This window comes from Ambystoma mexicanum, chromosome 4p (genome assembly GCF_040938575.1).
Source record: "Ambystoma mexicanum isolate Mex_15411 chromosome 4p, UKY_AmexF1_1, whole genome shotgun sequence".
NCBI classification, from domain to species: domain Eukaryota; kingdom Metazoa; phylum Chordata; class Amphibia; order Caudata; family Ambystomatidae; genus Ambystoma; species Ambystoma mexicanum.
In genome coordinates, this window is record NC_090927.1 from 736923021 (window position 1) to 736938306 (window position 15286).

Here is a 15286-nt window from a genome sequence, read left to right on the forward strand (position 1 = left end):
AAGTCCTCAAAATCCAGCAAAGTTGCTGGGGGTCTCTAAGGTGGAGGGAATTATCACATTTCTGAGAATTCTCTCCAACACTTACCATGTGGGTGTACCGTCGCCAAGCACAGCTGCAGCTGCAGGGAGCCCCGGCAGGGTCCACTTCCCTCCCTCAAGGGAAATTCGGCATTGCAGCCTACCCCACGCTCCAGGATGGTCGGCGCCGATGTCCTTGTCTGGCTGTCTCCCATGTGGTTTCACCAGCCCAAAAACCAGCAACGGTTTCAGGGAGCTCTAGCAGGGTCTCAGACCTTTCCCAGAGGGAGAAGCTGTTACGCAGGCCAGCCAGAGTTACAGGGCGTTAGGGGGTGAGATCCTTGGCCTTGGGCAGTTGACTAACATTTGGGTTGTACGTCTCCATGCCCAGCGTTGGTTCCAGGGAGAGCCAGGACATTCCCAGTCCTTCCACGGAGGGGGAAGCTGTAACGCAGGCCAGCCAGAGCTCCAGAAAAGTCAGCGGTAATGTCCCTGGCCTTGAACACCAGTCTCCCATGTGGGTCTTTGGCGGGGCTTGTTGGTAATAAAATCTGTGCCGCTTCGTGCATGTCAGACCTCTGTGGATGCCCACAGGTGTCCTCTTTTCAGAAATGCATGGGGTTCCCAGTTTTCCTTGGTGGCTTGGACACCCTAGGCCGAAATCTGTATTGTGTGCGCTTGAGCAAAATTCCTGAAATTCTGCTGTGCCAAAAGACTTGGGGTTACCAGTGTTTTCGATTTTTCCCTTTGCACCCAGGTAGGTGCATCCACCCGTCAGGTACCATTTTCGGTACGACACGTGTTGTGTTTGCGTGGTTTTCATAACATTTTGACCCATTTGCTGCTGCTTTTTGTCACACAACCCTTTAATTTCCCCAAATGTGACCTACAGCTAGTTGCTACTTTAGGCCCTACACTTTTGTAACCTTCACAAGTCATCTACCCTTCAAAAGGTCTGCCTGTGCTCTTTCAAAAAATGTATGCTTGCCCTTCCTCCCTGCATTTGTTTTCCTTCTTTACACATGCCAAGTACGTCTGTTCAGGCCGTAAGCATAAAACTCCTGTGTACTATGGCTCCGTTTTTTGGCTTGTGGTACTGCTTGTTTTGTTAAACATCACAAAAAATGTGTGATTTCCTAACTGCAAGAGTCGGGGGAATGTAGCGGAGCAATGTTTTTCTCAAAATTCATAAAAGCCATTGCCGTACCAGGCCTACCATGTCCACCACATACCGTTTTTTCTGTCATTTTCCCGCTTTTTCCCAAACTATGGACATTTTCCCCTGCATAGTTGTTGCCTGTCTTGCGCAAATCACCCCTTCCTAAACTTGGAATTTTGTCTACTTTTCAGAAATGTATGCCTCTGTCATCCCACTCAGCTTTCCTACCCTTTTCTTCCATTTGGTCCTAGCATGTTCTATTGGAGAAAAAAAATGCCAAAATGGCCTACCTCTCACAAAACGGTTGATAACCATATATAAAAAAAAAAATCTCGTTTCCACTCAATCTGTTCTTGAAAGCCAAGAAAATGGGGAATTCAGCACAGCAAATCATTTGTTCCTAGCTCTTACAAGGAAAAAACATAGGCTTCTTTGTACATCATTTTATTGGCATTTTTTGAAAAAACCCAAAATGTTCTCCCTTTTTGGTTATTTTCTCTGACCCCCCTACAGCAAACTAGGATTTCTGGGTGCCATTAGGACCGCCTACATGTTGGCCGAGATATCTCATGTAACACAAACGTTACAAGACATTGAATGGCGACATACCATAATCACCAAAGAAATGCCTTGGCATGGTGGGGGGGAGAGGGGGGGGGTTGGTTACCATGGCAGTTAAGGGGCTAAACACATTTCTCAGCACTTACAGAAATGAACTATTTTCTGTAAATACTGCTGCCAGATTTATGTCCTTTAGCTAAATTGGCCAAACCAGGCTTGCATTCCATGTATATTATTCCTTCACCCAATGAAGTTAAAACTGAAATTCTTTTTTTCCTCCCTATGACAAAGAACTGTACAGTGCGTTTCTCTTAGCTACTCATTTCACTTGGTACCATCTGATAGGAAGTCCATAGGACTTTGAAAGCCAATGCGTTGTACCATCTATGCATAATATTTACAGCTAATTCAAGAAAAGTTATAAAAACATGCATTCGGTGTAAATGTAGAACGTGACTAACATGGTGTCAAAACTTTCTTTCCATTAAAGAATAGAAACTATATACATTTGCCACATTAGCTTTCCTCACAAAGATTTAGACTACATATATCTCACTCAATACTACTCAACAGCACAACTTGATTAAATTTACTTTAATAGTATTAAATGTTCTTGAACATGGTAGATTGGTGGAAAAAAAAAGCACACACACACACACACACACACACACACACACACACACACACACACACACACACACACACACACACACACACACACACACACACACACACACACACACACACACACACACACACACACACACACACACACACACACACACACTTACGGTAAATATCCTCCTGCCAGTCCGATCAAACGTCACGCAGTAGACTGACGATAGGTGCCCTAGAATCCGCTTGTGCATTTTCATATGTTGATACACTGGTGTCGGAATAAGATGTTCGGATCTGTATTTTCCGTTCAGTTTTCTTGCGAAAAGTGTGTTTGCTGTCAAGGTATAAACAAAAGAAAATACAATTGTCAAAATACAACCTCAATCTAAGGCAGTGAAAGTGTAAAGGAAATGTTACTCACCATAGTGTCTACTGTACTCCTCGTAAAAAGATCCCTTTTCTTCATACTTTCTTTGGGGAGTTCCCCGCCGAGCCATAGCAAGCCCCTGTGTGCTTCCCCTTTAAGAATTCGATAAGTGAAGGCAGGCTGCATATGCTTAGTGCAGCCACACCCTAGGAGAGACATGGCATTTACAGTTCCAGCTTCCTAGATGGAGGGTTGGGTCAAATTCATATGTAGCCTGCTTTTGATACCTGACAAACTTCACACGAGGTATCCTGCCATCTCAGATAAATGCTGTGGAGAAACGTGGTCTGAGAGGGAGATCCCTTACCTAGGCGCAGGTATTGACCAAAACTGACAGTTCATTGAAAGGAATTACTGGACACAATCAGTGATTCTGTGGCTGGTGAATGTGTGAAATGCGGTATCTGGTATTTCCATCAAATTCCTATCCATCGAATGCTTATCCATCAAATTTTATTCATTGAAATAATTTCGATGGCTAATTAGGGTTAGGGCCAGAGTTGGGGATTGCGTGGGGGTTAGGGGGGACCCCCCCCGCCCCAATATACAATAAACACTAAAATGTTACAAGGAGCTGGACAGTGCTGAAATTTCAGCACTGGACAGCTCTATGTAACGTTTTAACATGAAAATTAAATGCATCAAAACGCTATCTTTTACATTTAATAGTACATATCCATCGAAACTTGCCCATTCCTATATTCGATGGACAAGTTTCGATGGATATGTACTTTTAATGTAAATCAATGCATTTCTTTTCGTTGGATTTAATTCAATGGATGGTCTTCTCGATGCTTCATTTTCGATGAAGACAATAAACCGTGAAATGCGACAAAGCAGGGGCAGACTCACTGCACGTGTTTTGGAATTGCCAGATAATGCGGTTACGAAAAGAGATAACTAATGTAGTGCACAATGCCCCCCCCCGTACTTTCTCCCCCAAAATACCTGGTAGGTGACATTGGCAACGTTCCTATACTGGTACGCGGATTGTTCAACATGGGCTGCAATGTTGCTAAAAAAATGCATCTTGAAGCAGTGTTAATCCAAAACTGTGCGGCTCATGGAACTGACTGACATATGTTAATGAGAGGGATGAGAGATGCGTCTACGGTCACAGCAACATGCAGGTCGAAAGATATGGGGGCCATTTTGAGATTACCTCACCTGTACAGAGCGGGACGATGAACTGCATTAATACAGGTCCGTGATGGACTGATATACGGAACACCAAGGAGGCAAGGATGAGATTGCGAGGGAGAGCAGGCGAGATGGCGAGTAGCTGAGCAGAGGCTCAAGAGAACGGGACGCTGAGATGCGACATGGCTGCAAGCTGAAGCAGGTGAAAGCATGGCGAGGGAGTCATGTGTCAAAGCCAAAAATGGTTTGTCACAAGAAGCCAGAAAGCGGGTTAATCTCTCCCAGATTGCTTATTTACCTAGGACAGCAAGGCCCCCAACAACAACTGAGGAGGGGGGAGAGTTTGGGGGGGAAAGAGACCCTGACCTCGGGTGAAGGGAAAGTGAAGGACGTGTTGTTAGAATACAACTGATTAGTTCGAAGTGATACGAGAGGCAAGTTTGTAAAGATGCAAGTGATTACAAAGTTGCAAGCAGAAGATACGCGTACAAAAAGAGACGCATTAAAAGAAAGCTTCAAATGGTTCTTGAAGTGTGACGAAACAAAACAGAGTGGTCCTGCGGAATGCTGCATTGCCGAAAGTCTCAGTGAAATGTAAAAGCTACAATAAGTAACACTAAATTAAAAAGCAAGTGGAATAAGTAAATGAAAGTGGAAGGCTACGAAGGAGAAAGACGAGTCAAGTAAGATCCAGACGGGGATCAAAAGAAACAGAATTGTGCAAATAGATTTTAATAGAGGCAATTGAAACTTGTGGTGCTAGAAGACACCGTTGGCGAAGGAACTTGTCGTGGTGCTAAGAAAGCACGTTTGAAAATGGACCAACAGGAAAAGAGGAATACATGATTAACCAGAATGCAACAGTGTCGGGATTGGTCAGGCATAGGATTGAAGAAGGCTATGCCATTTCCAAAGTCTTGGACGTAAAGCATGTAAACAAAGCAAAAAGAAAGGGGAAGGTAACCCTGTGCGTCAAGAAAGGGGAAATGATGAAAAGCAAAATTAATAAAAAAGTGTTACTTTCAGGAATTATTGAAACAGAAATGGGTTATACTAAAAATATTGAATCAGACGAGGGAAGTCTGAGAAGAGAACAGTGTTAAGACCGAAGTGGGTTTTGCTAAAAAGGAGTGCATCAGGCGAGGGAAGCCTGAGAGAATTATGTGAACGAGGTCGAATAATAACTATTGAACTGCCTTTTTGTGAACTGTTTGAAACAAACAATTTTTTTAGATCGAGCAACTTGAGCTTGGGGCAGGGAGCTAAGAAGAAGCTCCATGGTCATCCTGATATTCTTTTGAGATACTTGTATACTTTACCCAATACCCTACACATTGTTAAGTTAGAAAGTGAGGGCAAGCATAGGTTTGACACAGACTCTTTATTTTGACAAACAGACTTTTGGACTATTCCTTTTATTTTAATGGTCGAGAATACTCCCATTTAGAAATCGGACAAGTTAAGCATTCTAAAAAAACCAACATCCTTGTGTCGGTCTACCTCCGAGCACCATGCCTTTCTCACACAGCCCAGACAATTACCCAGAAAACCCTTTGCAAGGCCCTCTTTCTTTGGGACGAATTTAAGGCAAATTCATTATGTTCATAATTTCACCAAAGCTAAGTGTTGTATTCTTTGTAATTTGATGGCGTCCCTGCATTGCACGTGGGGATTCTTAGAATGTGTGAGATTCGTAGAATGTTTGAGTATGAATGGGATTCGCGATGGTTAGGGGGAGAGAGAGTGGAGACCTGAAGGAGGAGGGCTGCAGCGCAGGGCGCCGGGCTGTTTCCATTTAAGTAAATAAATTTGAGTTTACTTACTGCACGCCTCAGTTGGATGCCTCATTTTGGCGACGAGGATCCGGCGCCCTGAGAACCCACGAAGCAACGGAGGCAGGAGAGCAGCCGCTCCGAACGAACGCTCGCTTCGCGTTTCTTTGTGCTGATTGTGCCGACTGAGAAAAAGAATTGGGCACAGCTAGTCGGTAGAGGTGTGTACAGGAACGGATGCCTATGTTTTAACCTGTACAGAGTTTTCAGACTCCGTTGTAATCTCTCAAAAGCTGTTGAGGTGCTTTTGAGTAAAGAACCCTACATATAAATCGTGATCACATGACACGATTCTGAAGGATGCCAGGAAGTCAGGCGGAGATAGAAGGGACAAGTTGATCCCTTCACACTCGTCCCAGTAGAAATTTTTAAAAAAACTTTTTTCCTCAGCATTGTTCTCCATGACTGATCTCATATATGGAAATGAGGATAAGACAACTTGAACAGTGAAGCACCACCTCTGGCAAAACATTTTTTTACTGAAAAGCAGTGCAGTTGGGCAGTGAAGGCTCACGCTTAGTTGGCATTATTTACATTTTGCATTGGATTCAAGACATACTGTTGTAGCCATGCAACCACCAGCGAGCTTCCTCCCCACACCAGGCCAACCCGTGGTTGCTTGGTCTGAGTGGAAAGAATTCTGGTTGAATTACATACAAGCTGTTGAACAAGGACTCACATCCCATAAAAAGAAGTTATTGCTGCTTCATGCATTGGGGCTGGAAGGCCAAAGGAAGTTCAGAGAATTGCCAGAGTTACCGGGTGATGAGGCTGGCGATGCCGATGAGCATGGAAGAGCCATAAGGCAGTTAGACAAATACTATGCTCCAGAGACAAATGTTGCCATAAACAGGTATAATTTCTATCGAAGAATACAAAAGGAGCATGAGTCGATTGAAGACTATGTGTCGGCATTGAGAGTTTTGTCACGTACATGTCGTTTTGGTAATGGTATCACCTTGGATGAACTGATCAGAGACCAAATCATCATCCATGCGAAGGACAGTTTGGTCAAGGACAGGTTATGGATGGTAGGTAACCCCTCACTGCCAGAAACCATTGCCATAGCTAAACATGTAGAACACAGTCAGCTGTGCTCTAAGGAAATGAAAAGCAAAAAACAAGAGGATGCTCATAATATGCAGCAACAAAGCAGTAAAATTGCATCAGAAGCAGAACAAAAAAATATGGTCAACACGTTAAGAATCAAGGATAGAATAGACAGCTCTGCTGTCAGAAGTAACAGGCCTAGAGGATTTGAAAACAAAGGAGGGAAAAATTGGATGAAGAACGAATCCAGGTCGTTGAACACACAGCCTAGAGAAGGTGAGAGATGCTACAATTGTGGCAGGTTTGGCCATTACGCATACGCTAAGCAGTGCCCAGCCTTGGGGCAGAAGTGCGGAAATTGTGGAATTAAAGGCCATTTTGCTGTCAACTGCAGACGAAAAAGTTTCAACTATTCAAGATGAGGAAGAGGAATCAGATGAAGAAAGAATGTTTATGATTTGTGCACCACCAGGAGGAGAATTCAAATGCCCAAGTTGTGTCGTGATATTTGATAATTGGAAACTGAAAGTGAAGGTGGACAGCTGTTCACCATGGACGATCATTACTAAGAAAACTTGGCACAATTTGGTAGCACATGGTCTCAAGAACGACGTAAAGGCATCTGACAAAGAATCCTGGTGGTTTTGAAGGGTCGATGATTAAGATTATTGGTTGGTTCTCATGCATCATTCAATTCAAAGACAGGCGGGCACAAGTGAAGGTTTATGTGGCTGAAAAGGGAGTAAATATAATTGGCTGGAGGGATTAAGCTGGATTAAGAATCAGATTGGATCCCAATGAGGATGAGCAGATTCTAATTGTGAACAGCAGTTAAGATCAAGTAAGAAGAAGTGGAAGCCAAGGGAAGTTGGGCTTACTAAAACAATTTTCTCACAGAATTTGTCTAAAGAGAGGAGCGGTGCCAATTAAACACTTGAAGTCTAGACCTATTCCTTTTGCCATAACAGATAAGGTTGAGCAGGAGCTGACAAGGTTAGAGTCAGAAGGAGTCATAGAAAAGATTGAGTCTTCGGAGTGGGTGAGCCCCATTGTGGTTGCACTTAAGAAGAATGGTAAACTGAGAATCTGTGTGGATTTGAGGGATGTCAATAAGATCATAGTAGATACTTTCCCTCTTCCAATAATATCTGAGATGTTGAACCGTATTGGGTCTGCAGATTTGTTTTCTACACTTGATCTTTCAAGTGCGTATCATCAGATATCCCTCATGGAAGACTGTAGAGACATCACTGCATTTATTACTCCACAAGGGTTATACAGATATAGACGGATGCCTTTTGGGTTGGCGTCCGCTGCAGCAGTATTTCAAAGAGTAATAATGCATGTTCTAAAAGGATTAGAAGGAACGCTTGTATATCAAGATGACAATTGTATTTGGCAAGGGCCCTGTAGAACATGATAAAAGGCTGAAAGAGGTGTTGAGATTGGAGAGTATGGGGTTGAAAATTGAACTGAGCAAATGTAAGTTTGGTGTGAGTGAAGTGGAGTATTTAGGCCACACAGTAAATGGAAAAGGATACAAACCAAAAGGGGATGCCATGAAGGCAATTAGGGACTCGCCTAATCCCAGTAACAAAGATGAGCTTAGATCGTTGCTAGGGTTATGCGAGTATTATAACAGATTTGTAAAAAATGTTGCTAGTGTGACAGAGCCATTGAGACAGCTGTTAAAGAAAGATGTCAAATTTGTATGGAGTGACAAATGTAATGCAGCAGTGAGTTGCATAAAGGATGAAATTTGTAATTCTGCAGAATTAGGAGGATCTGTGTTCGGGAATCTGACCAAGGTCACGGTGGATGCCAGTGGAAATGGAGTGGGTGCAGTTTTGTCCCAAAGCCGTAGACAATGATCCATCAGAGTGAGAAGCCGAGGAGGTGACGAGAGGACTCAGCATCAAGCCGTCTGGTGAAAAGGAAATGTATTATGGCACCAGGGGGCACATGGGAGGTTTGTACCATTCTGGTTAGTCAATGGGTCTTGTAGGACACGCACTAGTTAACTCTGGGATGCTAAAGGGGCTCAATCCGCTGGAAGCCAAACTCAGGTGTTTTGGGGGGGAGGGGTTGTGCTAGAGACAGGTTAAGCCTGTCCAGAGCAGAGGGAGGGGGCTTGGTGGTGGTCTGGGAGGGAAGAAAGGGGGGCTGGGATGAGGGATGAAAGGGACACCCTGCCACGGAAATAAGCTCCAAACAGGTTTGAAATTGGGCCATGGGATGAATCTCTGCATTATCACCCTAAATGTTAGAGGACTTAACTCCCCCATCAAGTGGAAAAAAGTGGAACAGTATTTAGGGAAGGGGAAACCAGAGATCGTAGCTCTTCAAGAAACGCAAATTCAAAAGCTGGTATAAACACAGGATAAAACTCAAAGGGTAATGCCACTTATTTCAATCTAATGCCCAAGGGAAAAAGGGAGAGGTGCTAATAGCTATCCAGGATTTACCAGGCTTGTGTGTAGTAACCGTCGAGAATGACGGCAAGGGTAGATAGCTGGTGGTTTCGTTCTGCTGGGAAAGAAGTACATACACTATAACAACTTTTTACGCACTTAACACAGGTCAGGACAGGTTCGTAAGGGGAGCCGTAACAAGACTTGAAAGCTTCACTGGTGGGGGACCCACGTATTGACAGGAGCACAAGGGTATTCCACAACCAGAGGAGTCCCCCCTCCTCCCACCCCCCTCCCAGGAGTTGAAGGAGCGAATGGCCCAGCTGCCACTGGTGGACTGTTGGAGGGAATGGAAGAGGGGAATGGGGGGGGGCAGGCTACACATTCTACTCCCATGTCCATAGAACGTTTTCAAGAATAGATTATGCCTGGGTATCTATAAAATATTTGGGGGAGGTGGAGTTTGGGGCAATAATGCTTTCGAACCATGCACCCTTAATGCTGGTGTTGGAAGGGGGGGAGGGGAAGGGAGTCGGGGGTTATTTGTGAGAAGTTACGGTACAAGATGGACGAGTTCTTTAAATGTAATGCTATAGAGGGGGTGCAGGATCAAACGGTGTGGGACGCCTTCAAGGCCGCCATGAGAGAGGAACTTATAGCAAAGAAACAGTGTCGTCTCCAGGAGGCATAGGAAACCAGCCTTGAGAATATAATGGGAAGAATGGGTGATAAAGCTGGGAGTGCGCTGCAGAACGGATACCGGCTAATTGGGGGTCAATTAGACATGCTGCAAACCAGGACTGCATAAAGGGCCTTAATTTACATCCAACAGAGGTAAACTATGTGAAGGCGAACAAGATGGACCAGCCCCTGGCTTGGCAGGTAAGAAAGAGGCGTTGAGGACGATTCTCAGAATTAAAAGGGGCACGGGGGAAGTTAGCACTGTCCTACCAGATATTTGAGGAGTTCACCGAATATTACACTGTCCGCTTCCTAAGATCACACCACAGGAAAGGGAAGATCTGGACAGGGATATTTCATCTCATTTGATAAGAAGGGCTATAACCGCCTTGCCACTGGGGAAAGCACTGGAACGGGACTGATTCCCGGCAATCTTTTACAAGACCTTCCGAGAGGCGTTGAACCCCCAGGTTGGTCGTGCTGTACAATTTGTTTGGGAGGACTGGCGAATTACTCCGTCCATGAAGGAAGCTAAGGTAGTGTTATTTCCGAAACCAAGTAAAGATGCAACACTGTGTGGCTCATACCGTCCTATAGTACTCATTAATTTAGATGCAACAATGTACACCAAAGTGCTGGCATCACAACTGGACAAACTCCTTCCCAAGGTGATGAACCCGGACTAGTCAGCCCTTATTATACAAAGACAGACCTTTGATAACATTAGGTGAGTGTGTCATTTAGTGGAGAAAGTTGACAAATCCAGGACCTCTGTGTTGATGCTGGAATTAGACGCGGAGAAAGTATTCGACCGTGTATAGTGGTCATTCCTCTTCCGCATGATGGAGTCCATGGGTTTCAGGTCCAAGCTCCTCATTAATTGGAGCCAATTACCATGAGCCTCTCCTTCGACTGGCTGGGAATCACAGTTTCCAGGGGCAACAAGCAAGGATGCCTGCTCGCACCGCTGTTGTATGAGATCCATTTAGAGCAGCTATTGACAAGAATCAGAAAGACCAGGGATTATAGGGGGGGGGGGGGAGAATCACTTTTGGGGGCAAAAAGCAAAAAGTTAAGGCCTTTGCTGATGATCTGCTCCTCCTAATTACGGGCCCAGTTGGGACGCTTCTGGCAATTGCAAGGGAATTGGAGTGCTTCGGGGCAGTGACAGGGCTAAAAGTTAACTTGTAAGTCAGAACTGCTGAGCTTGCTTGACCACCGCCTCTGTGGTCCTGTGCCCTACAAGTGGGGCGAACACCATGTGAAATATTTGGGGGTACAAATTACTAACTTGCTGGAATCCCTCTACCAGGTGAGCTACGTACAATTGTTGGAAAAGGTGCGTAAACAATTAGTCCATTGGGGCCCTCTGTTCATTTCGTTGCAAGGGAGGATTAATGTTCTAAAAATTGTGAGACTGCCCAAGATATTATACTACTTCGTGGCCCTCCCGTTACCAGTTCCCCGAGGGTTCATCAGAAACCTCCAAAAGGCAAGTAGGGGCATTCATTTGGAAACGGAAGAAACCTGGGGCATCCATGAATTTACTTATGGCTCCAAAAAGCGGGGGGCTGGGTGCGCCATATTTTCCACTATTACTTAGTGGCTCAGATCAGAGTGGTCCAGGAATGGTTCACAGACAACCGTAAAAACAATCTGGTGCCAGATGGATAGGGCGGTGGTGGGTAGGCCACTAGAGGAAGTGCTTTGGCAGCCTAAGGAGGATAGATGCAAATATATGTATTTAAGCCAGATGGCCACGTTGGTGGCGGACTCTCGGGATGCTCCGAGTCAGCAAGTGACCCTGACTTCCCTCCCATCTCAGCTAACGTCATTGTTCAGGAGCCCTCAGTTCACGCCAGGCAGAAAAAGGAAGCGTTCGCTAGATGGGAAAAGGTGGGGTGCCATAAGTTATGGGATATGTTTAAGGGGTGGGGGCGGGGGGGGTTAAATCCTTTGACCAATGTAAGCGGGATTTTGAGCTAGGGGATTGAGAGGCTCCGATATTCACAGCTGAGGCACTGGCTCATGAATCCAGAGATCAAACATGCAGCCACTAGGGAACTTGCCCCCTTTGGTAAGTAGTTTACAACCAACACTGGTAACAAACGGGGAACATTATATAAAATAGTAGCTGAGGAACCAAAGACGCTGGGTTGGGCATACATGACAGTGAGAGGTGCGGTGGGTCGTTGATGGGAGGAGAGGTGGGCTCAGCTGTGGACAAATATACCCAGGCTCACGCGGGCCATTCAGATTCAAGAGATGTGGGTTAAGCCAATGATTCATTGGCAACTCACACCCGCAAAACTGCATAGGTACTACCCACATACATCTGCGATGTGCTGGAAGGGATACTGGAAGCATATCTGGTGGGAATGCTTGGTGATACAGCCTTTTTGGGCATGGTAGGAACAGCAATAATAGAAGATCTTTGGTCTTCATAAAATGGGTAATGTGGGGGGAGGATATGCTGAAATGCGCCCCATCTGAGCACAAATGGATAGGCAAGGCTTGGAACTTCATTGTGCTCCAATGGGTGATATTCGATTCAGGGGAAGAGTTGTGGGGGGAAAGTTTGCTGTATTTGACAAAAAGCAAATAAAATGTATTGGTAAAAGACAAAGTATTCAGGAAGATTGTGTTTCCAGGCTACTTTTTTTCTTTTTTTTTTTCTTATGGCTTTAACTTGACCAGTTTCTTTTTTTTTTATTGCCTCAGTGAATAAGTTGTAACATTATTGCAGGGATGGTGTGTAATTTTGCATCTATCCTCTGACAAAAAAATTGAATAGAAAAAAAACAGTTATGGTTACTATTTATAAAAATGTATAAAAAAGTTCTAATCCTATACATTAGTAACTTAAAGTAAAAACGTATACAAAGGCAAAGTCTACAAACTTTGGTTATGGCAAAGGTTCACAATCGAAATTTACCAATTCCAAAATACAAATTCCATTACACTACAAAATGATAACTCGCACTACTTCCACCATCAGTCTTCAGTTTTGAAAAATGCAGGTAACCAAATGAAACTTTGCATTTCAATCTTAAATCAAAAAAAGACTGAACGTGAATCCTATAAAAGCATGTGCACAACTGTCTTATTCACTTTAGCAGCGAATGTCATGCATTTGTGCCTTGCAATTTAAGATCGAAAAGGTCTAGTTTTGTCGAGTAGCAAATGCTAAAATCCTTGGTAAAGGTCAAAATAATCCTGGTAGCAGGTTACTTTAATGAAAATAAAACTGGTGGAGACAAGTAAAAGAAAAATGATTTTATCCAATGGATGAACAGTTCTGAAAACAGGAAGAAATTATATGTATACTGTGCACAAACCTTTAATGCAAGCAGGTAAAGGAAATATTTTTGCATACCACCTTTTACTGCTTGAAAAATATTAAATTACGTTTTGATGCCAACATTTGCTTACCAATACTTGGTGGACTGCCAAAATTCACTGGTGACTCTGGAGGCCTCCCACAATGTAATGCTGCAAGAGCGGATCCCTTCCAAACCACATGTTTGCAACCTATTAAAACAAGGTATGAAAATCACCACAAGCCGCTCAAAGTACATGGCAGTAGTATACAAAAGTGGCCCATAACCAGATAAGCGATGCACAAGCCACTTTTACAACAAAAAAAAAAATAGCAAATATGTCCACGAAAAAATATTCTACCCCTTGCTTTCATCCATACAGCTACAGTGGTACCAGAAGGGCAGTTGGTAAGGCATAGTGGGGCAGTGTAGCGATTCACTTATGACCATGGGGTCGGCCCCCTTAGCACCATACTGCAAATCTACAAGAGTCAGGCTACACAGGTAGCCTTATATGGGGCCGAACTTTGGGGCACGTGCAATATTAGCACGTTACAGATGGCGAAACATACATTGTTAAAAACATATTAGGATAGTCTGTGAACGCACCAGTTTATTCAGAATTGGACTTGCAGAGTATTGTTTTTATTGGTAAATGCTGCCTATTTTCTTGTGGATACGATTGTGGACAAATTGCAATTTGGATAAGTATAGAAGCACTGTAAAAGAAGTTTCATCTAAGGCAAACTTATTGTTGCTTTCGGCAATAAAGAAGGCGCTCTCCGCCTTGGGGTTGGGGAATTACTGGTTCTAGTCGGAGTCAATTCCCCATCAACGCAAAGTTCCAGATCAAAAAGATCCTTGAGAGAAGCTGGGAGGCTGCAATCTGCATAAAAATAGAAAACTCAGCCGAGGTTATTGTATGCTATCGAAGATGAAACCAGGTTTTGAATGTTATTTAGCTAGAATGCGCACGCCTTTCATGAGAATCCTCTATACAAAGCTTTGCATTGGCATATTGCCACTTGCAGGCTTGCAGCACAAATAGAACCCGCACAAACCAGCAGTGTCTCCTTTTTGCCTGAAGCATGCCGAAAGCACAACGCACTTTATTTTGTCAAGGATCACGTCACATCAGAAAGAAATATCCGATTCCTTTGTTCAAACAATTCCATGTAAGAGGGTCGAATGAGGCTCTTTACCTATGCCAGTAGGGGATTGAACTAACACACTGCATGGGGAACTTTCTTTACCGAGCCTGGAGGAAAAGATGGAAGTTTATCACTCTTGGCTGAATGAGGTTCCAGTTTTGCACAATGTACCATGTGTTTTACGATTATATTAACTGTTTTTAACGGATCCGCTCAGCTTATTTTAAAGGGATGGTCTAGTAAAAAATTTTATTTCAAAAATAGATAGGCCAGATTTTTGTAAAAAAAATAAATAGCACTTACCGAGATTCAGCTGCAGCTTTCCTGCTCTGGTCTCCGGTCCGCCTCCTCCGAGTCCCGGCACTAATGAAGGGAAAGCCACCCAGCGGTAGACTTTGTTTACTACAGCTGGCTGGCTTTTCCTTCATTAGTGCCGCAAAAGCAAAAGCCAGCACAGGAGGGCCTCCATTTCACAAAATGGCTGCGCCCCTGTGCTTGCTTTTTCGAATTTTGAGCTTGAATAGCTCAAAATTGTACATAGGAAGGTTTAAAACGGAGGATGCTAGTATTTTTTTTATGTGGCCTATCTATTTTTGAAATAAAAATATTTACTAGACCATCCCTTTAATATGTCACTAATTGTTGTTTTTGATGAATTTTACATGCGACTTCTGATCATGTCAAATCGAAATAAAGTTAATTATGATTATGAGAAGGACAATGTCACAGGTAGGCAGCTCCAATAGCAAAAATGCATCTTTTAATGTGTGAATAAAGATTTGAAAATATGTAACAATACCTCAAATAAAATCTCCCATTGGTAATGGAAACATTCACCTCTATAGCACCACTCTTGACAGTTCTGCAAAACATGTATTGTGTTTCCAGAAGTACATAATCGATTACAACCACTTAAAA

General features: G+C 43.7%; 1 protein-coding gene across 2 annotated transcripts in view; it reads right to left on the reverse strand.

Moving 5' to 3' along the window:
- PHIP (pleckstrin homology domain interacting protein) overlaps positions 1-15286 on the reverse strand; it is a 2101228-nt gene that overhangs the window by 2013850 nt on the left and 72092 nt on the right. For both annotated transcript variants that reach the window (XM_069606291.1, XM_069606290.1), the window contains exons 6-7: positions 13330-13428; positions 2530-2690 (exon numbers count right to left, since the gene is read on the reverse strand). In XM_069606291.1, coding sequence (XP_069462392.1) covers positions 2530-2690; positions 13330-13428 — 260 coding nt within the window. The remainder of the gene's footprint in view (positions 1-2529; positions 2691-13329; positions 13429-15286) is intronic.